Raw genomic sequence first — 24,756 nt, forward strand, 5'->3', positions numbered from 1 at the left:
TCCTCTGCCAACAGGAAGTAGGAGTGATCGGTCCCAACCAGAGCCACAAGAGATTTTGCCTGCTGTATACTCTGTGAGCTCTACACTTAACACTGAACATTCCTGGCTTCCCCGATGCAGGATGAAGCACTTGACACATCTCAGGTGTGGCTCGTGAGGCCCCACAATGCATTTATGGTCAGCAAGGTCATGCATGAAATGGTTCTGCCGACCCCAGGTCAGACCAGACCTTCCCAGGCAATAGTAGACTGGGAACAAAATGAATGCTTTCAGTGATATCCCAGAGGTCAGCATCTTTGTTATAGGCACAGATTTGAGTCTAGAGAGCACATGGTAAGATTTATAGACATGTTTCTGAATGAGGAGTTGGGTCAGGGACACATAGATAGTGACTTAGAAACTGAGATAGTCACTAAGGAAGAAAAAAGCTCTTCTGAGAATGGAAGCAGGATAGACACTTGGGAGGCTCAGAAGTCATGAACATTCCAATAAAAGGACCCTTTGTAGGCCATTTGCATAGAACACACCCTTTCCTCATTTGTCATCTGTTTGAGGTATGGCTCTGTTCCTTTCTCTAGCCCTGGTAGGGGGCTTTCCAGTCTCTGCCAACTGGCTTCTCTTGTTATTCTTGATGCCTCTTTCTCCATGTCAAAATCCCCTGTGATAATCTTTGGGGTAGCCTGAGCATCTCTTATATCAGTAGTGTGATAGTTTGCATATGCTTGGCCCAGGGAGTGGCACTATTAGAAGGTGTGGCCTTGTTGGAGGAAATGTGTCTGTGGGGGTGGGCTTGAAGACCCTACTCCTAGCTGCCTGAGGATACTCAATCTGTTTCTGGCTTCCTTCAGGAGTAGATGTAGAACTCAGCTCCTCCTGCCCCATGCTTGCCTGGATGCTGCCATGCTCCTGCCTTGATGATAATGGACTGAGCCTCTGAACCTGTAAGTCAGCCCCAATTAAATGTTGTCCTTTATAAAACTTGCATTGATCATGGTGTCTGTTCACAGCAATAAAACCCTAACTAAGACACATAGCTATTGTTTGAGGCTTAGGAAACAGTCACTCCAGAGCACAGTTCATTGGTGTGGCTTTTGTGAGATAAGAGTGAGTTCAGAGTCTCTGACCTTCAGCGTTCCTGTGTCTTTCACCTTCCTCCTCCTTATGACTTGCTCCTCAGGGCACTCTTGAATTTCTATTATCTAAAGACAGGCTCTCCTCAAGGCCTTGTTGTTGCCACGAGTTGTGCAAGCAGGGGGATTAATGTCACAGGAGACTGTATCAACACTACAGACTGCCACACACCATTTGCCTGCAACTTTAATTACTATAGAGAAACTACCTTTGTTCCTGCATTGAGACTCTGTCCACCCTGCATTACTCCCTTTACCCTTCTCAGCCCATGGCTATCCCTTCCCTCCAAGCCTCAGCTGTTTGTTTCTTCCTGCAATACCTGATTCTGCACAAGCCACACCCATCTGGCTCTTCTCAGGATTTGTGAGATTCTGTGACAGGCACCTAATAAATTTAAATATCTTCTCTCCTGTTAATCTGTCTACTGTCTGCTGTCTTGAAAGATTCTGGAAGCTTCAGGGGGAGAGAAGAGATGTGTTTCCTTTCCCCCCTATAGGATACTGAGATTTCAGAATAGGAAGGGAGTTAAGCATGGTGACACATCCCTATCACAGCAGTGCTTAAGAGATGGATGGGCTTGCAACCCCATAAGAACAATATTAACCAAGCAGAGCTCCCAGGGATTAAACCACTACCCAAAGACTACTCACAGACAGACCCACGGCTTCAGCTGCATATGTAGCAGAGGGTGGCCTTGTTGGGTACCAAAGGGAGGAAAAGCCCTTGGTCCTGCCAAGGCTGGACCTCCCCCCCCACCCCCCAGTGTAGGGGAATGTCAGAGCAGGGAGGTGGGAAAGGGGGGTGGTTGGGGAGGGGGAACACCCTCATAGAAGAAGGGAGAGAGGGGATGGGGTAGGGAGTAATGGATGGGAAACCGGGAAAGGGAATAACATTTGAAATGTAATTTAAAAAAAAAATCCAATTAGACATTACACTAAACCATAAAGCTCTGTAACCATGAAGAAAATAACATAGAAGCATCACATTTCAGAACAGAGAAAGTCTTTGGAAACCATACATGAGATGAAGCATGAATATGCAAAATAAAGAAACATTAGCTCAGTAAAGAGAAGAAACATAAAAAAAAATCCAATTAAAAAAAAAAGGAAAAAAATAAAAAGAGATAGAGGCAGGTGAATCAGAAGTTCAAGCCCTTCTTCAGCTTGGGAGTTTAAGGCCAGACTAAGAAACATGAGGTCTTGATTTATTGTCCTCTAAAATTACCTTTACTTCAACAAAACAAACAACAGGAGAACAGGAGAAGCTGGAGATGCTGGAGATGCTGGAGTGTTCACAGTACCCAGCCTTACCTCCCAGATCCTCTGCAGGTTCATGTAGCCCATAAGCCAGTGATTTGGCCAGTACGGTCAGATCTCCCTCTTGCTAAATGATCCTTGTCTTTGCCTGTTCTTTGGATATGGCCGAATCTGTCAATTCTGCTCATACAATTGTTTGTAACACTTTGCTGGGAAATACATAGTGTCCCGGGTACTTAATGGAGTTGCTCTCATCCTGCTCTCACCCTTGAGAGGTCCCTTCCTATTTGCCCTGTGAAGTTTGCATCTCTACCATTGCCCGACTCAGACAGCTCTTTTCCTTGGGCTTGAGTGGCTTTTTTGTTCCAGCTCCAGCAGGCTGTCTGGTGTCCATTTGGGGTCCCACTCACACACACCCAGAAGTGCTGGGGACACACACCAGGGTTAGGCAGTCCATACTTTTTGTGCTTCTCCTCATGTTCCATGGGTAAGGGGAATTACCTTACAGGATTAGAGTTGGGGGAGGGAAATTAGAGGCTGAACCCACAGTTGGCCTATTAGTTTAGAATTGGCTTCCAACAATAAGCATTCAACAGAAGCAACTGAACACAGGACGCAACATTGTACACAGTTCCTTAAAAAGTTAAAAGATACCAAGAGTCAAAGGGAAAAACGGTTATGAATTAAAAAAGCACAATCAATAACAAACCAAAGGGAAGCCTATGAGTGAAGAGGTGCAAAAAATGGATGTTCATCTTGGCCTAGAGGCAATGCCAAGGTCAAGGTCACAGGTGTTTCATGGTGAAACAAAGATACTGTTATAGCAGGGCTTCCTTGTCATTGAAATGAGCATTCTATCAGCGATTCTGTCAACTATTTCTGGGCATGATCAGCTACATCGTGGTATAACTGTTCAGGGGGAACATCACTGGGCAGGGTGGGCTGGACTGGGATGTTGGTGGCACTGTTTGGGCTGGTGGTGCTGACAGGTCCAGTGGTTGTGTTGACTGTGTTGCCACCAAACATGGTTGGGAACACTGTCATGTTCTGAAAGACAAAAAACAGGAAGCCAATCAGTGTCCTCTGTAATGAAGTTTTAAAAAAGGATGCAACTTCTTTCCCTTCCTCTTCCCATGCCTTTGGAGACCCTCTCTCATGACCATACTGGGCTTGGTCACATAACCTTCTTTGGCTAAGGAAACAATGTTAGTAATGGGGATACAAGCAGCAACCTGTATTTTGCCTACTGTATTTTCTCATTGGAACAGAACACAGTCTGCCTGACCTGATAAATAATAGATGAGTAGCCCAGTTTTTTTTTTTCTGTCCACAGCCAGTTTGCCAACTGCCAGACATGTGTGCATCTGTCCCACCCAATCCAAGCCCACCCGGTCACTGGGTATCTTAGCAAAGAGCTACAAACCTGGGAATCCCAGCAGATCAGAGCTGACTGCAAGACCTAGAGGATCATGAGCTAAATGCCTGTTGTGTGAGCCATTATATCTTAGGGGTGTATTTTTGAAGTTACCTATGGATAAATGGCATTCAAAGTAAATTTTAGGCCTAACAACAAATGTTAGAAAGGATTGTGTTTAATCAACCTGTGCTAAGTAAGACTGTGTGTGTTTATGTGTGTGTGCACAGTGCATGGGGATATGTGTGAATGTGTGTGCACACGTGTATGAAGGACAGAGATGTCACTGTGTGTCTTCCTTACCCGCTCTCCACTTTAATTTTTGAGACAAGTTCTCTCACTGAACCAGGAGCTCACTGATTGGCTAAATTGACTGGCCAATGAGCTCCATCTACCCATCTTGGCCCCGCCTTCCCTGATCCTCAGTTCTGGAGTTACAGACACATGCTGCAGAACCTGCCTTTTGATGTGAATGCTAGGCATCTGAACTCAGGTCCTTGCACTTGTACAGTCATGCCTTCAGCCTTTAGTGAGGCCCTTGGCTATACCCAAAAGCTTCTGAAAGGCTGTTCTTATGGGTTTGGTTCCAGAGAAGTCAGATTTCAAAATAGGTGATGGTAGGTCTAGAGGGAGGTCTAACCAGAACACAACTGATGATGAGGCTTTTGTCAAGTTGCAACATCCATACTCTGGTACATAAAACATCCCAATTGATTTTTGAGGAACTTGTATTAGCCAAAGGACCACTAAATATGAGCCGATGTTGCTTAAAGTACAAAAATGCTTAGAGAATTGCACATCTTTCTTAAGGTGGAAAAGGTGGACTCTTTCTTTTGAGAAAGCAAAAATGTTACTGAGAGAGCCAAGAAACTAGAGATCAAGACCCCAGAGAACAGTGGACTAGGGAGACACATCCAGGAAGCAGTAGAAAGCAATGGCAGATCCTTCCTCAAAGCTGAACTGATTCTTATCCAAGGAGTGCACTCTGCCATCCTGTGGGAAATATTGCCCCATAGGATTTCATTAAAAATATTTGTTCTGTGAGTAGGGATGTTTTGCCTGTGTGAATGATTGCATACTGTGTATGTGCTTCGTGTTTGCAGAGGGCAGAAGAGGGCATCAGATCCCCTGGAACAGTAATTATTTACAGCTGTGAGCTGCCAAGTGGGTGCTAGGAACTGAACCTGGGTCTTTTAGAAGAGCAGCCAGTGCTCTTAACCACCCAGTTGTATCTCCAGACATAGGATTTTAGAATTTGTCCTGAGCCTCTTTCTCTATTGAATGGGAGAATGGATTTGAGTTATCTGGTTCTTGTCTCACTAGACTCTGTCGGATATATTAATGGAATTATAAAAATTATTATTGTAATTGTTTTTGAGATAGAGTCTCATGTTGTTCAGGTTGGCCTCAAACTTGCTAAGTAGCCAAGGATGACCTTGAGTTTCCAATTCTCCTGCCTCTACCTCCCAAGTTCTGGGATTATAAGTATGTACCACCATGCCTGGTTTAAGCAGCACTGGAGATCAAACCTAGTGTTTCCTGTATGCCAACCAAGTTTCCAGCCTACATTCTCAGCTCCAAAGATGCTTTTAGCTTCTAGCTTGCAGTGTTGAGTGGACCCATAATCCAAAACTGGATCCTGGTCTTCAAGTATGGTAACGGAATTGGATGGAATGCTTGGGAATCCTGGGTTGGAGATTAACATGGTTTGATTCTTTTGGAAGTGTTAGTAACTCAATTGGAAATCCTCCTATTCATTCCTCTTAGGTAACGTTGTAGCTTTTCTCCCCATAACTGGAACTAGTCCTCTGCTCACAGGTACTAAGTTTAGCCATGTGAATGACTTTGGCTAAAGGACATCAGCAAATAGAGCACAAGCAAGGGCTAGAGTGCTTGCCTGTGAGAGATTACATGTTTTTCTGGGTACTCAGATGCCTTGTGAAGAAACTCAAGCTGGCATACTGGAGGATGATATCTCACAGGAGCAAAAATGAACCATCCTCCTAAGAGACCTGAGTACCAGCTTTTCCTCAAGCCCATCTGGCAGCTGGCTGCAGAGAGAGTGATTCCATCAAAGAGTGATGACATCAGTTGAAGAGGAAGTCATTTATCACAGTCCGAATGGATGATATTCAGAACCAAGAACCATGTAAATCAGTGGTTCTCAATCTTTCCATTGCTCTGGCCCTTTTAATATAGTTCCTCATGTTGTAGTGGTCCCAAGCATAAAGTTGTTTTTGTTGCTACTTTATAACTGTAATTTTGCTACTGTTATGAATGCATATCATAATGTAAATATCTCATGTGTGGGATATCTGAGAACTGTTGAAGCAAATGCTTGATGTTTTAAGGTACTTGGCTTGGGGGTAGTTTGTTTTTCAGCAAAACTTTTCTGATACACACTCTCAGTCCTCCTCACTTCTCTCAAGATCTGGTCATTCCTTGTTAAACCAGAGCAGGCTGCTCTCCTGGAATAAAGCCCAATACTCACCTCAAAATGGGGCCAGCAAACAGCCTGGCATCCAAAATGTGAGACCACACAGGTGAGGATGAATTCCAGGAGGGCGAAAGGAAGGAGAATACCAGAGGTTACCTTCATAGAACAGAGAGGAAATGGAGGCATTTCAGTCTTCAGGGTTGACTGAATGACAGTTCACCCTTGTAGCTGTTCTAAAGCGACCGACATATACCTCATCTGGAAGACTAGAGACAGCCTCTGTGTGTGGTGTATTGGTGCTGATGTTGTTGGTACCTTTACGTACCTTTGCCATATACATTCAGTATACCCCAACTTCTACCTATCAGCCATTGAATTTCTTTATTGTGGACTTTTATGGCTTCCAGAGCCCACTTTGCTGTTTGTGCCACAAAGCCCAAAGCTAAAACGATCCTCTGGAGATCAGTCTTCCATTGATGACTGGTAGGGTAGGGTTGGTATGTAAGTACTCCAGATTCCTTCCCCTGAGATCTTATTTACTTCCTCTCTCTACAAGAGCTACTTGTTTTAATGCTTGCTCCTGAGATAATCCCTAACTGTGATGGACCCCAACAAGTGCTCTGACTGAGAACCTACTTGAGGGGCCAGGGGTCCTTACTGTGAGTTGATGTAACAGGGAGATCAGGACCATCAACTCTGCCTGGCTCCGGGCTGGCTTAGGTTGCATGATCCCCGTGGTCTTGTCTGAATTAGAGCTTTGAGGGCAGGACTGAGCTCAGTGTGCATTGAGCTGTGACCCTGTCCACAGTGCATTGTGGAGGCAGGGTCTACAAGTACTTCCTCTCCAATTTTCCTCTTTTGCAGAGGATGGAACCCCAGGGTTTAGCATCAGGGCTACTGGAACCATAAGTGTTTGTTCTACATGACACTAGTATACTCTTTGATGACAGAGGTGCCTATTGTCAAACAGCCCCTTTTCAGACTAATAGACAAGGTCAATCTTAATTCCTCATAACCACAGTCTGCCTCTTCATCAGTTCATTCTGTTTGCCTAGGGCTGGACTCCAGAGGTCAAAAATCTTGTCTGGTTTTCTGCCATGTCTTATCAAGGTCAAGTTCTGTCAGCTGGATTAGGCTTCTGGGGCCTACAGGGATGCTGTCCCTTTGAAGACTTTCCTCACCTCTGTAGACGGACCCCTGCTCTGCCAGGTTTCCTTGGTCTACTTGATTAGTCGTGAAGAAGGACCAGGTTGCCGTTTGAGACAAGTAGCTGTATCTCTATCCTCAGACCATTTCCCTCTTAGTTTCAGAGTCCTCACTGTGGTCTAGTGGTTGTTTTTAGCAGTTGCAGGGATTTGGTGGAAGTTACGTAATTTATGGATCATATGAGGATGGAATTCTGTTGCAATTCCTTTTTGCTCAAGAAGCCACCATGTAAGGCTCTCCTGGCCCTGAAGAAGCATTGGGACCAGTCCGTTGTAATGCTTACCATCAGAAAACTAATACCGGGGGTGGGAAAACACAAATCTATGATGATAACGAGGATTCCAGTCAAGGAGAAGATGGAACTGATGACGTTCATGCCAATGCTGCTGTTCACCTGAAGGGACACAGAGGGAGGGGAATGGCGAGCAAAGGTCAGCATAAGTTCAGCATTTGGGAAGACTCAGGAAGCAAAAGAGGAGCAGGGTAGAAGGGAGAGGGTCAGGCTGGTTGGAGAGAAGCCTGTTTATCCGAGAAGCAGTGAGATGATTGTTGTGCCAACTCCCTTAGGGTAGGAGCCACTCATTGGGAGAATATTGACGTCTGGCTAAGCAGCCAAGGGAGGCTGATGTGGAGGGAGGCCTGGTACGGTGGCTGGACTGCTCTGCAGAAGAAAGAAGCAAGGATGTCAAGCTCATTCTGAGAAAAGACAGTAAGAGAGACAGGGACTCAGCGTGAGGGCGTCTGGAGCTTGGGTGGACAAGTTTGGCTGGGGAAGATTCTCAAATGTGAAAGCTTCCCTTTTGCCATCAGGCGGTGTAATGAACTATGGCCTGGTGTAGGAATTATGGCCTGCCTCCACTCATGCTGCTTCCTTAGTGGGGTTTCAGGGAAGAAAATAAAGGAATGTCTCATTTGGGCTGAGTCTGGGACAGCTGCCAGACACAGAAATTGAAGGAGAGATTTCCATTAGAAGTCAGACACCCAAGCTGGGCAGGTCATGCATTTAATCTGAGCACTGGGAAGGCAGAGGGAGGCAGATCTCTGAGCCAGCCTGGTCTACAGAGTGAGTTCCAGGGCAGCCAGAACTGCGTAGAAAAACCTTGTCTCGAAAAAAAAAAAAAGTCAGACATCTGAGGAAGATGGAGTCAGGAGAGAGCTGCCTCAGGGCACTGGGTTTTCTGAGGTGTGGGCAGTGTTTGGTGAGTCTTGTTGGGACATATGAGCTTAGTTGGGGAGTTGAGGGGGTGCTCCTTTTGTAAGGCAGAACTGGGTAGCAGAAATTTGCCTTGCAGACCAGGGATTAGGAATTGGGAAATGCTTTAGTGAATAACTTGTCCTTAATTTATCACTTTCCTTAAGAGACAGAAACCATGTAGAAGTAAGGGGAAGGAGGACCTGGGACCTGCTCTGTGTTTATACTGAGACTTCTTAGGTTTCAGCACAAACCTTACTGTTTGAAATACACTCTCATCTCCATCTAGCCTAGACTTGGCTTTAATGCAGAACACCCCCAGGTTATTGCACAATACATTTTCATGACTTTTCCAAATTGCTAAGAGCTTCTTGCTCATTTGTTTTGTTTTGAGACATTCATTATGTAGCAGTAGCAAATGCAATAGGTCACACTGTAGCTTTGGAACTAGAGAATTCTGGGCTCAAATCCCAGCTCTATCACATACTCACTGTGTGATTTGAAGCAAGGCCTGACCTTTCTCTTGTTACCTGGCAAAGTTTCCTCCATCTCATGTCTAAGTTGGAGTCAACTTTAACCTGAAACTGATTCCCACCACCAAGAGTCCTTGGGGAAGGGCACATTCAATGGGTAAAAATGCCCAGCAAACTTAGTGTTTCGGTTTCTGTTAAACTGCTTGCTTGTTCTACTTCCCCTGCAATTGCCAATCAGGATGTAGTTTTCTGTGTCCTTTGTCTTTAAAAGCTCCCTGTAAAATGCACTGGAGGCTGCTCTGTGAGAAGTGTTTTTCTTTCCAGGCAGTTGCCTGATGACTGAATGCAGACTCTCAACTTGTACTTTGGTTGTGCTGAGTGGTTTTTGGGTCTCTACCTGGCAACATATGGAGGCCCCAGTGAGATCCTTATAAGACCCTCCTCACCAATCTGACCAACCCCAGGTCTTAACACAGATTGTGGACCACAGCAGCCAATGAATGAGCAGTCTGAGATATTCTAGGGCTTCAGGAGAGATCTGCAGTGGTCTAGACCCCTCTGATACCCCTAAATTTCCTTCAATAAGAGTCATCTAGCCTGCTATTTCAGGAGGTAACTCTTGTTAAGGGGCCTTCTGGTTAGGACAGAAAGAAAGGCTGAATCTGACTGCTGATCCAATTATCTAGAATCTGTGTGAGATGTCACTTGATTCCTCCGGTCTGTTCAGCTACATGAATGTGTGGTGGACATCCCTGGTTGTCTTTACTATGTGTTTCTCTGCATGTCTATGTGTTTCTGTCACTTCTGTTTTCCTGTGTGAGTGGCTTTATCTAGTGTGAGATGCTCCCTGCTTTAAGACCTCAACCCTTTTTGTTAGGGACCCAAATCTTTTTGACTTTGCCAGGTTGCTCAGTAAAACCCCCAAACCTCTAAACCTCTAAACCTCCATGTCTGCCCCACATCTGGAGTTCTCTATTGTTTTGACTCTAATCCATGTATGGAGGTGGGGAAGAAGGCCTCTCATCCAGAGGCCCCTGTCATCCAAGAGGTATGCACACAGGGAGGGAGAAATAGTTTCCAAAGCTGTCAACTCCTTCTGCTACCTCCCATATCTGCTCTAAGCAGCCTCACAGAAGGGAAAAATTTGCCCTGCCCTGAACCTTGGGGGAAAAGAGAAAGTGAAACTTTCTCCTCTTTCATGATTTATGTTTCCTTTCAATCAGTGAGCCACATAATTAGAAAACTTGAAACCCAGGATTCTCTGAAAAAGACAGAAAAACTGCCTCTGGGATAAATGGGAGGATTGCTGCCAGACAATGCAGCCCAGACAGAACAGATTCTCCCTGCTGTCCAACATTGACCAAAGAGACTTTAATTAAATTTCACTAGACCCTTTAAAGAAAGTTTAAAGGCAGCTGCTAAAAAAGATTGTCTTTATCATCTAGTTGTTCTCAGCTAGTATAAAAAATTTTATAAAAGTCAGAAAAATGTAAAGGTATAAGTAGGTCTCAGTTGCTAGAGGTAGATCAAGTAATGGTTAACAACAGAGAGCCAAATGAGAGATAGGACCTTTTGTATAAACTGAAACCCACCGTTCTCTTCTCTGATGGAGAGACAGACTTGCAGATACCCCGCAAAATTTTGGTGTCTTGCCCTTTGTCAGAAGAATATCTTCTAGCTAAAAGTCCTCTCCTCAATCAGAAGATAGAATTAGGCTTTCTCTCAGATTTACAACAAAAATTCCCAGGGATATGGGCAGAAACCAACCTCCCAGGACTGGCCCAACACCAAGTTTCTATAATTCTTTCATCAACCAGTTCAACTTCCTGTCAAGATTAAACAATGACCCTGTAAACAAAAGGGAAATTCCAGTCCATATCACCTGACTTAGAGAGACAGGCATCCTGGTACCCTGCCAATCACCCTGGCAGATAACTCTCCTGCCTGTGAAGAAACTTGGGGCCTCTTATTATAGATTTGTTCAAAATCTAAGGAGAGTCAGTCACAGGCAGGTCAAGACCATACACAGTCATGAGACTGATTCTTCTAGGGAAACAGATGTTCATTGTCTTGGATCTCAGTGATGCATTCTTTAGCCTCCCATGGGTAGAGGTGAGTCAATCATCTTTGCTTTTCAACTGAAAGACCCAGCTGGAAGTTACAGTGGGTATCTTACTTAGATCAGGTTGTCTTAGGTTTTAAAAATTCTTCAACCTTGTTTGATGAAATCATCTCATCTGATCTCCTGTCTTTCTGACAGAAGCTTCCTGGGACCATATTTTTACAATATGTAGATGACCTCCTCCTAAAGTATATCGTAAAAAGGCCACTGAGGGACTGCTGCAAGAGTAGCAGACATTAGGCTATGAAGTGTTGTCTAAGAAAGCTCAAATTTTGTACATTAGAGGCTACTTATCTTAGCTATTATCCGAGGAGAGGCAAAGGAACCTGTCTCAGAGTAGAACTGCTGTCATACCTCATATCCCAGCTCCAAAGACTAAGGGACAGGTTTGAGTGTTCCTAGGTATGCCTACAAATTTCTGCCTTTGTATACCAGGGTTTTCAGAAATTGCAAGGTCTCTAAACACTAGTACCAAGTGGGGTACTGAGCCCCTAATCTGGGCTAAGTCTGAATAACAGGCATTTGAAGTTTTAAATACAGCCCAGACTTTGGCTCTAGTCCTAGCACTTCCAAATGTCTCCAAACCTTTTCATCTGTTGGTCTGTGAAACAAAAAGCATTTCTTTTTTTTTTTTTTTACACAACACTGATTCATTTTATTTATATTCTTTCTGTGTCTTTCTCAATAAATTTTTATATAAAATAAAGATACTTAGTAACATACACTATGACCCTCAATCCTTAAATATTTCAGCATTTCTGAAGAGTAGGGAATATACAAAAAGCATTTCAAAAGGGGTTTTAACCCAAACTTAGTGGCCATGAAAATCCCCTGTGACATACCTGTTCAAATGATTGAACTCTGCAGCCTTAGGATGAATCATCTGCCTAAGAGCTATGGCGGTGACTGCTAAGCTAAATAAAAAAATGCTAACTCTGTTCAGGTACCTCACAGCACTCCACATAGTTGAGGCTCTTTTCCAAGGAACACCAGAAATCTGGCTGTCTGATGCTTATGTGAACCAGTACCAGGTTCTACTACTGGATCACCCTTGAGTCTGGTTTGGGGAAACCCATTGCCACCAATCCTGCTACTTTCTTTCCTGCTGATGACCCATAGGCATTCATCCATGACTATCTTGAGGCGACATCCTCCTGAAAGATCCTAATGCAGTACTCTACAAGGATAGGGGAAGCTTAATTATAGATGAAACCAGGTGCATGGGGGTTTCAGTAGTTACTTTTACTAGAACTATTTTGGCCCAAGCTAGATAACTCAGCCAAGATACTAGAACTGACTGATATGACCTAGGTTCTCAGATGGGGAAAAGGAAAGTCCATCACTATATACAGAGGCAGTCACTATGCTTTCACTACCACACATGTCCACATAAGATCTATAGAGAAAGAGAACTTTTTGCTACCAAGAAAAGGACATTAAAAACAAAGAAAACAGATATAGGCCTTCCTAGAGGCTATGTGGCTTAGTTGCTATCCTTTACTCCCAAGGACATTAATAAAATGGCTCCACTGAGGCAAGAGGCAATGGGGCCACTGGCCTGGCTTCTAGACAAATGGCCCTAAGACTAGTGGCTTCTATTAATATTCTGATGATTTTGGATGATATACCTTGACTCAGTTTTGCCTGAGACTCCATGGCAAACTAGAGGAAATAGAGGATGAAAATAATAAAAAAAGAACATTTCAAACATATAAATTAGTGGAGGACACAGAGAAAAGATCACTCTACCTAAAACAACTGTCAGGACTCTGGTAACTGATCTTCACCTTCATCTGAGGTCCAAAAACTTTCTGAGTTGCTCAGATCAAGTTACCTCCTTCATTTGCTTTGCTTTGGACTCATTGTGCTGAATATAGAAAGGGATTTACTTTCTGTGAGTTTATGTTTAGAAGAACTCTCCCACTCCTTCCTTAGTTTAGAGACCAACAGTTGCCAAAACTCTAACTATTCCTTTCTTAAGTCACTACAAGACCTCTAGGCTTCCATAAAGGTCCTTAATTGGACTATCAAAGAGACCCAGCTAACTAGGGTTGAAACCCAACCCTAGTTTCCCCCAGTTTAAGCCAAGTGATACTATCTGGCCAAGCAGATAGCCAGAGGGTCTGAAAACAACTTGGAAAAGACACTATATAGTGATTCTCTCCATTTTTATGGCTGTGAAGGTAGCTGGCATTATGCCATAGATCCACCACATCCAGATCAAGAAAGCAATAGTCACTGATGATGATGCCAAATGGACTATCTTCAGACTATGGGCAGAATTAAAATGAAGGGTTCATTGGTGTTGGTATTCTGTCTAGGCTCCACCCCCACAGCTACCTGGAAACAGTCAGGTATGCTCTGCCCCACAGTTGCCTGACAACAGCCAGCTGTGCCTGACACTATACAAGGGGCTGCTTGCCCCCTCCTCATTCTCTTTGTCTTTTGCTTCTTTGCTCTCTTCCTCTCTGTCCCTGTCCCTTCTCTCCCTATCCTCCTTTCCCTCCACATGCTCATGACCGTCCTTTCCTCTCCTCTCCTCTTCTTCTCTCATTAAACCTCTCCACATGGAACCATGTCGACTTGGTGTGCTTTGTCTGGATGTGAACCGAGATTTAAGCCCCAACATTGGTCCTAACATTTAAACAACAACAATTGGCCCTGGCCCCTTGCTTTATGTTCTTTTGAGTCTTGTGCTGGGTATAAGCAGAAGGCTATGGTTCAACTCCCACTGCTTTTAGACCAGGACCTGGGAACTAAGGAGGAAGATAGATAAGGGGAGGTAATAGAGTGACTACAGATTAGAAACCTATATTCCTTCTTGACCATTGTTCACTGATACCCACTTTAAGTGCCTGATTGTATTGGAAAAAGAAAAGATGTGGAGGTTTATCTTTTGAGAGGAATACAGAATTTACAATTCTATGTAAACCCTGTGGCTGGGCTCCCTAGTTGCCGAGAACAAAGACGTTTCCATTGAAAAAGTTGTAAAACAGATTGGGTTAACAGTGGGGCCCTGCACTTTAAATCGCATGGCCAATTGTGTAAAACAAAGGATTAATTTAGTCAAATTAATGGTCTGTAGAGGCAAGTACACCTCTTTAGAGTAGGATGAGTCTACAGTTTAACTCATTCACTAAGATGAATGAGGAACATGACAGGACGAACCATCTTGTCTCAGCTGGAGGCGTCTGTGGTTTACTTGAAACTGGCTCCCCACTCACACCCTGTTTTCTACCCCCGTGGGAAAAATTCTATGGGAAAACACGCAATCCTGTTCTAGACACTCAGGGTCAAATGCCCAACTAACTGCATGTTTTGGCTTCTGTTAAACTGCTTGCTTGCTCTGCTTCCCCTTGCAACTGCCAACAAGGATGTAGTTTTTGGTGCTCTTTGTCTTTAAATCTCCTTGTAAAATGTACTGGAGGCTGCTCTGTGAGAAGTACTTTTTTTCTTCTTCCAGGCAGTCACCTTCTAGCTTAAAGCAGACTCCAACTTGGACTTTAGTTGTGCTGATGGTCTTTAGATCTCTACCTTAAAATACTCTGCCTCAGTTTCTCCTCTACAACGTGAGAGAATAAAACATCATAGAGTTGTGAGGATCAAGTGAAATACGGTGTGTAAATGCTCTGAACCTAGTGTCAGACCACAGGGTTACTGTGACATTCATGTCCAAGTGTGGGAAAGAGCACAATCTTAAGACTCAAAGGTTATCAAAGGGATGGCATGATGACTTACCACGCAACTGTTGGTATCCTTTTCAGCCAAGACTGACAAAGATCCAGAGATGATAAACTACACAGACACAGGGAACAATTGCATTAAATTTCATACATCTTGTTTCTCAGACATATAAATCTGTGTGCTTCCTCTTAACATTATCACTATCCCATGCCATGTAGGATGCCCTAAGCCAGTGGCTTTCAACCTTCATAATGCTGTGACCCTTTAATACACTTCCTCATTTTGTGGTGACCATCCCCCAATCATAAATTATTTCATTGGTATTTCATAACTGTAACTTTGCTACTGTTATGAACCATGATGTAAATATCTATAAAGTTCAAGGTGTATTATATGTAGACTGTGTGACCTGGTGCGTTTTCTTGATGATCTTAGATGACCCCCCATGAACAGGCCATTCACCCTCAAAGGGGTCATGACCCACAGGTTGAGAACCACTGCGATAAGTCATTTATTATCACCACCATCTGACTAGGTCTCTGCAAATGCATGGTGGACCATACCATTGTCCAAACTCATTGCTGACACTGTACTGTTTATGACTATGATGTTTTCCTGGGAAGTTAGGGGCAGGGTAGCATGGTGGTCATAGTACTGAGGTTAGGAGAGAGGACATCGGGGCTCCTGTTTCATATATGCTACTAATTCATCTGTGTTACTAGACCAGCCAGAGAGTCCTATCAAGGTCCCTGTTTTCACACAGTTGATCTCTCTGAGTTACTGTTGAATCTGTTTTCATCTCATCTCATTGTAGTAATAATAGTTGCTGTATACTTTATTTTATACTACTGAGGATCAAACTCAGATCCTTGTACATGCTGGGTGAATGCTTGACAACTGAGTCATACCCTTAGTCCTGTATTTCTTTCTTGTAAGGATCACCGAGACAAAACACTTCTAAATGGCTAAGTGTAGTGCCTTTGTACAGTCAAAAGGGAGCTTTGAACTGGATGATCTGAAACTTTAAAATAGTAAGTTTCCCTAGATCATTGAGTTTGAAGAACTGAAACCTAAAACTTAGCTGAAACCCAAGAAATTAGGACAAGAGAATGAAATAAAGATGTATATAGTATAACAGTGTCTTTTTAGTAGATGATATAAGAGCCAGCACAGAAATTCTAACAGATCTGAAAGTAACTAGAGTTAATAAGAAAGCACTGTTCTTTCCCCAGATAGAAGATCAATGTGCAGATGCCAATTTCTTAGCTGCAGTTGGTATGGTAGAGGGAACAGAAACTCATTAGTGAAGTAGTGTGCACATTTTGTAAGTAGCTCAGGAGATGTAGTTTTTGGGACTCCTCACTCATGTGGGCTTTCAAGTCACAGCTGCCTGACTGTGTCAGGAAAATATCCCAAGACCCCAATTAGCCTGCCCCTTAGTAAGCCTGGAAGATTAGCTAACCTCAGTAGGAGGAGCTCACCTTCACCCAGTTTTTGCCCCCAGACGAGCAGCTTCCCCGGCTTTTCCTGTTGTGAGAAGTACCTCTCACTCTTCTCACTCTTTCTGGTTACCCAGGCTTGAAGGTTATGCTTTCTTTCTGCTTTTAATTTTTTTCTATAATAATACTTCTCTTAAACTCCTCCTTTATTACCTGTGAATGTCATTCAAGTTTTCAGGTACAGAGTCACTGACCCCGTGGAAGTTTCCCATGAGCCTGAGTGGCCTGCACTCTCCCAAGTTAGGCCCCTTAAGAAATAGTTTCTGTCCTTCTGAAAGAACCTTGTTTCTCCTATTCCCCTGACTTTCATATATACATTGCTGTGCTGGGCCTTGATCAAGGCTGTTTACCTCTAAAAGCCAATTTCTTATCACCAAATGGTTGGGCAACTTGCTTAATTAATTAATTCCTGAAAAATTTGCAGTTGTCTTCATGAATGGGAGGTAGACATTATATGTAACATGAAACTCTGTGGACTTCAGCTTACATATATTAGGATATTACAGTAATGCACATCAAGGGATTACAATTACTCTAGGAGTCCTGTGCTAGAAGAAGAGAAAGGTTGAAGCTTGGTACTGGTCAAGAAGAACTTACTTCCTAGGAGATTTCACACAGCTTGGGCAGCTTGTCAGCTTACTTTGCAGGACAGACTAGAGCTGAGGCAATGATGGGCCAGCTATGGATAGGACCACACCATGACCATGATTGGGTAGTTATGTGTACTCCTTACCCTCTGCTTAAACCTAAACCCCCAAGGGGGATTTGGGGGAGGTGTTTCTGGGCCGCTTTATTTGTTCCTTTTCTCACTCTAGTCACAGTACTTAAATGATCTTTCTTTTCTTTTTTTCCTATGACCCATCTCTACAGTAGGCTTATTAAGTGTGAGTGGTGGAGCTTGGCTTGTGATTGCTGCATAGCCCAGGCTCTGACCCTAAAAGTTCTGGTAAAAATATGGTAATGAATATTTACAGCCAAAAGCTCCTTATAGACACGAGGTGGTGTTGTCAGGGCAGGGGTGTAGTTGAGATCCTCAGCCCTCAGCAGCACCTGCAGACTTCTAAGCTGGAAGGGTTCTATGTCTGGGACTGGGGTCCAAGGCTCTTCTCATTCTTTCTCCTCCCCAGTTCCCCTTTAATGACTTAGAAAGGAGGCCACACAAGCCTTGTACTCACAGACAGGCCTCCCCAGATCAGGTATCCTGATGCCCCCAGCACAGAAAAATTCCAGTATATGTGAGGGTTGAATGCAGAGAATACATGAAATAGACCAATGAGGATCTGGATGGCCTGTGGGGAAAGCAGAGAGAATCTTGTGAGAGAGCAAGTGGGGCTATGGGCTGCTGCTGTGTTGCTCTTTGCCACTTGAGGTGGCACTCCAGAGCCACTTGAGGCATGAGTGGGATTGGTATTCACCTAGATCAACATCTGGACTAGACCAACATCTCTGGGTGGGGTCTGTTCCAGGTGTGTTTTAAAGTCCCACAGCTGACACCAGTGGGTGGCCTGAGAAACGAAAAGGGTAAGATTATTCAGAGCAGTTTTCTTTTTGAACTTGGGTCCCCAGATATTTTGAATACTCAGCCACCAGAATTCACGTTGCCAGTATTAATTAACAGGGTAAAAGGCATAATAGAGAATTACAAAGCCTGTGCAACATCACCATTGTTTACCTCCCCACAATACAGTGACAGCCTTTCTTGGTGGTTGGGCCCAGCATTTGGATTCCTGATACAGTTTTACAGACTTGTCTAAGAGGTGGCTTTGATAAATTGGGATACAAACATAGAAGTGAGGGGTTGGGGGCATGTGTTAGCCCATCTACAGTTACTATGATGAAATACCAAATGCTGAGTAATTTGGATAAGAAAAAGAGAGTCGATTTAGCTCATAGTTTTGGGACTGTCAGTTCAGGCTAGCTCTGATGAGCGCTCCCCTGGCTTTGTCATTGTGTGGTAAATTGTATCATTGTGGGAGTACCTGCAAGAGGGAGAGATTATATAGTGAGACTGAAAGCTGGAGAGGTTGAGGGAGGCCAGTCTTGCTCCTGTGAGAACTATTAAGAGGTTCCACCAGGACTATACAAGTCTCTTCTGAGTCCAATGATCTAAATATCTCAAGTTAAGCCCTACCTCTTAAAGGCTTTCTGGCACCTCCCAACATTATCTCCTGGAGACAAAGCTTCTGACATATGAAGCCTTGTAGGGCATAAGCTAGCCACATCCCAACTATAGTGGGGGTTTTGATGAGTCTGTTTCCTTTAACCTTCCCTTGTCCTCTAGAAGGCTTGCAACCTCTGAAAGGAAGTAGGGCCTTTTGCACACTTTCAGCACCAAAGCTGTGTATGTGTCTCATGGTAATTGCCAGAAGGTACAGTTATAATAGCTGCTAGGAAGTAAATATTCACTCCCACCAGATCTTTGAGAACTATGTCTTGGTCAACTGTGGTTCACTCTTTCCTCATAGGGTGTGCTCCATGCTGAGCAATGGGGTGCACTGGGAGGAATTTGCTATGATCCGATCATCCTTCTAGCCAGTCATTTTTATGAGGAGTTGGCTGGCGTCTAGCAGAGCATAGGACCGATCTTGTTTCTGCCTCAGAAAATAGAAAGGAGTTGAACTTTTCAAGGTTCCAAATGACATTAGAAGTTTCAGAAAAGAGGCAGGAATCTCCTTGGTGGAAGAGGAAACCAGCAACCTCAGAGGCATTAGGATATAGCGGAGCTTACTAGATTTTATGAGAGGCAGTGACTGAAGTTCTAGGAAGCCCAGGCCACTTACCCGGATCAGTGGTTTTTCTAGTGAAACTGCCACTGATCCTTGTCCTAGATAGGTAGGAAATGGATGGCTGGTCAATTTTATAGCCCCCCAAAACATGTGGAGTGGAGAGCTGAGGAATTCAGGGCGGGATTGACATTTGTGGTGTTATCCTAGCCCTTGCTTTTAGAAGCTGTGACCTCCTTTGCCCTCTGTCACCATCAAACGCATGGACTTACAGAGCTGGAGAGATGACATCATACTTACCCCTAACGTTCTGACCTCTTCATTTATGAATTTCTTGGGATTAAATTCAGGAAAGGACATAAAGGACATGTTCCACTGGGGATGGCTTGAGGTCTGTGTTGGCCCAGGGACAGTGTTCAGGGGATTCTGAGGGTCTCCAGGTAGGATCTGGACACTTGTCATTTCTGGTGAGTATTGGATTACTCCTGGGGCAGTCTGCACACTAGCCATTCCTGCTGGATACTGTAGTCCAGTGGGTCTAGCCTGCAGGCCTGTCATTCCAGCTGGATTCTGGATCACAACGTGTGGGTTCTGGAAGTTTGCACTCCCTGGGTTACACTGGAGCACTGTTGCTGAGGCTGGGTGCATGGTGGCCTTTTGCAAAGGCTGTTCCTGTCCTCCAGAGACCACAGCATATGTAGGCTGGATGGCACGGACATTGCCTGGGACAGTGACAGTGACAGCAGACACATTCTCTTGGTTGCTCATGACGCACAGCTGCTACAAAACACACAAGATACAATTTCCACTGAAAAACCAACAATCCTTCTTACTCCTTATGGCTGTCATCGTCTTGGCTAAAATGCAAACCTACTATGTAAGATAAGAGTCTTTGTTTCCTGTGGGGGGGGGGCGTCCATGTTCTTTCTGAGGATACAATATTCAAATGAGGTGGGACTTCTTGAAAGGTCGGGTACCTTAAAATTTATTTAATTTAATTTTTTTGTGTGTATGGTTGTTTTGCCTTCATTTATGTCTGTGAACCATGTGTGTGTTTAGTGTTTGAGGAGGCTGGGGATCTGATCCCCTGGAACAGGAGTTATAGTTGGTTGTGAGCTCCCGCGTGGGTACTGGGAATTGAACCACGTGAATGCTGTGTTGGCTTCTGTTTGTCTATATTTCAACTGCTATTTCTAGGGTACCAGGGAGTCTGAGGATGGCCTGTGCTTCTGTCTTAGGTGTCTGAGTCTGCTGGTGGAGAATAATGTGACTGTGGTCCCGACTTACCTTCTGATAAGGTAGAACTGGAGGATGTCTTATTTTCCTACACTAATGAGGAAGGACGCCTGGGAGGAGGCAGCCAGCCTCGTCAGCACATTGAGGACAGATGCAGAAATATTTCCCATTCAGGTGAGGAAAAGAAACCTCACCCGTTAATATTCACTTCTGTACAATGCTTTTGCACCTAAGATCCTTGCTGGCAGGATGTCAAATGCTTTGACACAAAATAATGTGAAGTGGGTTCTGGCATGATGCCATCAGGAAGCTTTCTGGCCTCTCTAGATGGCAAAGTAAACCCATGCCAGTGCTCTATGGTGCCAGGAGGTGGCAGAGTGGGGAAAATGTCGGTGACTCAGTGCTACTGACAGCTGGATAAGGAAGCCACAGGCAAGGCAGCATCAGGGTCCAGAGGTCAGACAGCTGGTCTGCTTCACAGTTTCTGCTTTTGGGACCTGCAGGTGTAAGGGCCCTAGCTCTGTTTCCTGCCTGTGAAATGTGGATATAGACGTGTCCTTCCAATAAACCACCGAGTCAGTCCTTCCGTGAGGGCCTCACTTCCAGCACAGGAAGGCATTCTTAGCTCAGCCTTTGTTGAAGAGTAGCAGCCATCTGTCACAGATAGGCTATTCTCTGAATCCCACCCTCCCTCAGACTCTGAACTATTTTATTTCCAGTATTAAGCCAAGTGGATCTTAAAATGTGGTCTCTAGGTCAGCAATGCAGGTATCGCTTGGTAAAAGTCTCAGTTCACTCTCCAGACCCACTCTGTCTTCTAAAGTGCCTCCTAGATGACTCGGAAGTCAGCAGTGTCTGAGACTCCAGTAGCCCAGAAACACTCCCTTTCCTGCTTTTACATGGTGGCTTCGCTTCATTCTCCCCAAGTCCAAACAGCTAAAAACCTAGAACTTCAGAACATACCCAGATTTTCCTTCTTTTAAGATCAAGCTGGTTTCTGAGGGCTTTTGCAATTTTCCTTGTCTGTAAGACAAACACCTAGCAGGACTCTGAGTGTAGCTTGGTGGATAGAATGCCTGCCTCATGTATATGAAATCCTGGTTCTATCCCCAGCACCAAATGAACTGGGTGTGGTCGCACATGCTTAGGGTCCCAGCACTAGGGAGGGGAAATCGAGAGATTCAGAAGTTCAAGCTCATCCTCTGCTACATAGTGATATTGAGGCCAACCTGGGATCCATGAGGCCCTGTTTTGAAGCTAAACCAAGGAAACAACAGCCACAAAACACTTGTCAAGTAGGGGCTGCACAGGGTCATGATATCAGCTCCTCAGGGGGCCAAGGTAGGAGGGTTGCAAATTCAAGACTTACTTATATTACAGAGCAATTTCAAGATGAATTGGGCCACTTTAAAAAATGTCTCAAAATTAAAATGACATAAAACTAAAAGGGCCTTGGAAACACAGTGTGGTGCCAGAGCTCGGTGCACAAGAGGGCCTGGATTCAGTCCTCAGCACCCAATTAAAAAATGAACAAGAGAAATGCCTGTTGTTGACACCTGACAGCCAAGGAATTCCCCATGATGTCCCCCTCACTGCCATATCCCCTATGTCTCCACTAAGCCTCACAGGGACCACGGCTCTGAGGGGGAATGACGCACTGCATGGCTCACAGGAGTGGGCTTGGAACCCAGACTTATTTCCATGTCACCATGTTTTAACTTCTGTAGAGGAAGTCCGTGCCTGTCAGGTGACACAAACCATGACTGTTCAGCTGTCAAGCAGCATGTGCCACTTCTCCTTACACTTCGAGTATTCTTGCCTTCTCCCAAGAACTCCGAGTTTTCCAGGGAGGTGGCTGATCGTGACAACTATGGCAACTGTAGATTATGTCTCACAGCCCTGCTGATATGAAGCAACACTTCCAGCCATGTACTATCAAGGATCAAAGAGGTTAGCTAACCCGAGCAGTCACACAGGAAATGCTGAAGCTAAGGTTTGTTTCTGAGAGAGTCTCACACAGCGCAGGCTGTCCTTGAACTTGTGACATAGCTAAGGATTCTCCTGCCTCCACCTCTCAGGCGTTGGGATTATGATCATGCACCTACTGTGCCTAGTTTATGTGGAGCCGAGTGTGTGCGTGTCAAGCCTAGGGCTCTGTGCTTTCTAGGCAGACATGCTACTAATGGAATTATAGCATGGAACTGAGATCCTGATGGTTTAGATGGAAACTCTGCCTGCCTCTCATTTTCAGAATAAATACTACGCTGAATACTATTCTCTTTTTCCATGCCATAGGAAAATGGGTTAGCTCTCTCTTTTCCTTGTTATTCAAGAGCAGTATTGTTACAGACATGGTGATTGACACAGGCAGGTGAGCCCTGGGTTGGGCTCCAGAGGACCTGATAGGAACAAAGGAGGTTGTCCTTCCCCACCAATTCTTGGCGGAGGTCCTAAACAAACCTGGCCACAGTGCATTTACCAGATGGATTTAGGGAGTGGTCATCCAGAAAGACATTCTTCTCCATGCCACTGCCATGGGTATTCAGCTTTCTGTCCTGGGTGTCCAGCCTTCTGTCCTGGGACTACTCTGCTCAGGCAGATGGAAAAATAGCTCCCAGAACCTGCTCTGACTCTCAACAGACTGCCAGGGGGCCGAGCAGCATTCTTCAAGGTTGGGTTGTTGTGAGCTCCGACCGTGCTTCACTGTACTGTCTATAGGGGAGTCCTCATTCCTGCAGCTCCCAAAAGATCTTTCCAGAGCTTGTCCAGGTCTTGGAGCCCTCTTGATAGGGTCCGAGTTCTGTCAAAACTCTGTGAAGGAATTCCCAGAAATCTTACCTTGAACTGTGGCAAGCCGGTTTCCTTCTTCAGGCCCTGGTGGTTTCTGCAGCTGCTTTAGGAATTTCCCACAAGAGAACAAACATTAGGTTTCTCTTTAAAGTTCCAAAGTCCTCCTCGAAGTTTCACCGAGAGCCAATGAATGTAGTGGCAGGCTCCCACCTTGAATTTATCTACCCCTCAGAGTATTTATGGCCTTGTCTACAGTAGGATTATGTGGGAGCATTCCAAAGTCTGCCTCTGAGAGTGTCACATTCAGAAAGTTAGAGTGTCAAACTAATAGAAGAAAAACTAGGGAAGCATCTGGAACACATGGGCACTGGAAAAAATTTCCTGAACAAAACACCAATGGCTTATGCTCTAAGATCAAGAATCGACAAATGGGATCTCATAAAACTGCAAAGCTTCTGTAAGGCAAAGGACACTGTGGTTAGGACAAAACGACAACCAACAGATTGGGAAAAGATCTTTACCAATCCTATAACAGATAGAGGCCTTATATCCAAAATATACAAAGAACTCAAGAAGTTAGACCGCAGGGAAACAAATAACCCTATTAAAAAATGGGGTTCAGAGCTGAACAAAGAATTCACAGCTGAGGAATGCCGAATGGCTGAGAAACACCTAAAGAAATGTTCAACATCTTTAGTCATAAGGGAAATGCAAATCAAAACAACCCTGAGATTTCACCTCACACCAGTGAGAATGGCTAAGATCAAAAACTCAGGTGACAGCAGATGCTGGCGAGGATGTGGAGAAAGAGGAACACTCCTCCATTGTTGGTGGGATTGCAGACTGGTAAAACCATTCTGGAAATCAGTCTGGAGGTTCCTCAGAAAATTGGACATTGAACTGCCTGAGGATCCAGCCATACCTCTCTTGGGCATATACCCAAAAGATGCCTCAACATATAAAAGAGACACGTGCTCCACTATGTTCATCGCAGCCTTATTTATAATAGCCAGAAACTGGAAAGAACCCAGATGCCCTTCAACAGAGGAATGGATACAGAAAATGTGGTACATCTACACAATGGAATATTACTCAGCTATCAAAAACAACGAGTTTATGAAATTCGTAGGCAAATGGTTGGAACTGGAAAATATCATCCTGAGTGAGCTAACCCACTCACAGAAAGACATACATGGTATGCACTCATTGATAAGTGGCTATTAGCCCAAATGCTTGAATTACCCTAGATCCCTAGATCAAAGGAAACTCAAGACGGATGATCAAAATGTGAATGCTTCACTCCTTCTTTAAATGAGGAAAAAGAATACCCTTGGCAGGGAAGGGAGAGGCAAAGATTAAAACAGAGACTGAAGGAACACCCATTCAGAGCCTGCCCCACAGGTGGCCCATACATATACAGCCACCCAATTAGACAAGATGGATGAAGCAAAGAAGTGCAGACCGACAGGAGCCGGATGTAGATCGCTCCTGAGAGACACAGCCAGAATACAGCAAATACAGAGGCGAATGCCAGCAGCAAACCACTGAACTGAGAATAGGTCCCCCGTTGAAGGAATCAGAGAAAGAACTGGA

The 24,756-nt window shown here is 44.5% G+C and overlaps 1 protein-coding gene across 1 annotated transcript; it reads right to left on the minus strand.

The window, feature by feature from the left end:
• Positions 1-2,338: 2,338 nt before the first annotated feature.
• Ms4a18 (membrane spanning 4-domains A18) lies at positions 2,339-23,456 on the minus strand. Its single transcript, XM_039098095.2, has 7 exons — positions 23,212-23,456; positions 19,438-19,917; positions 17,590-17,703; positions 14,970-15,026; positions 7,728-7,838; positions 6,293-6,442; positions 2,339-3,434 (listed from the first exon to the last, which is right to left on the minus strand). Exons 2-7 carry the CDS (start codon positions 19,903-19,905, stop codon positions 3,261-3,263), a joined length of 1,074 nt encoding a protein of 357 aa, XP_038954023.1. The 5' UTR covers positions 19,906-19,917; positions 23,212-23,456; the 3' UTR covers positions 2,339-3,260.
• Positions 23,457-24,756: the final 1,300 nt, after the last annotated feature.

The sequence above is a fragment of the Rattus norvegicus genome, chromosome 1 (genome assembly GCF_036323735.1).
Source record: "Rattus norvegicus strain BN/NHsdMcwi chromosome 1, GRCr8, whole genome shotgun sequence".
In the NCBI taxonomy this organism is placed as follows: domain Eukaryota; kingdom Metazoa; phylum Chordata; class Mammalia; order Rodentia; family Muridae; genus Rattus; species Rattus norvegicus.

Bases quoted from the DNA above. Each gene is read 5' to 3' on its own strand.
- Ms4a18 (XM_039098095.2), bottom strand. From the start codon at position 19,905: ATGAGCAACCAAGAGAATGTGTCTGCTGTCACTGTCACTGTCCCAGGC. The intron at 17,704-19,437 runs GTAAGTATGATG...CTTTCCCCACAG, and splicing joins AAGAGGTCAGAACGTTAGGG to GCCATCCAGATCCTCATTGG. The intron at 7,839-14,969 runs GTAAGTCATCAT...GTGTCCCTTCAG, and splicing joins AGGATACCAACAGTTGCGTG to GTGAACAGCAGCATTGGCAT.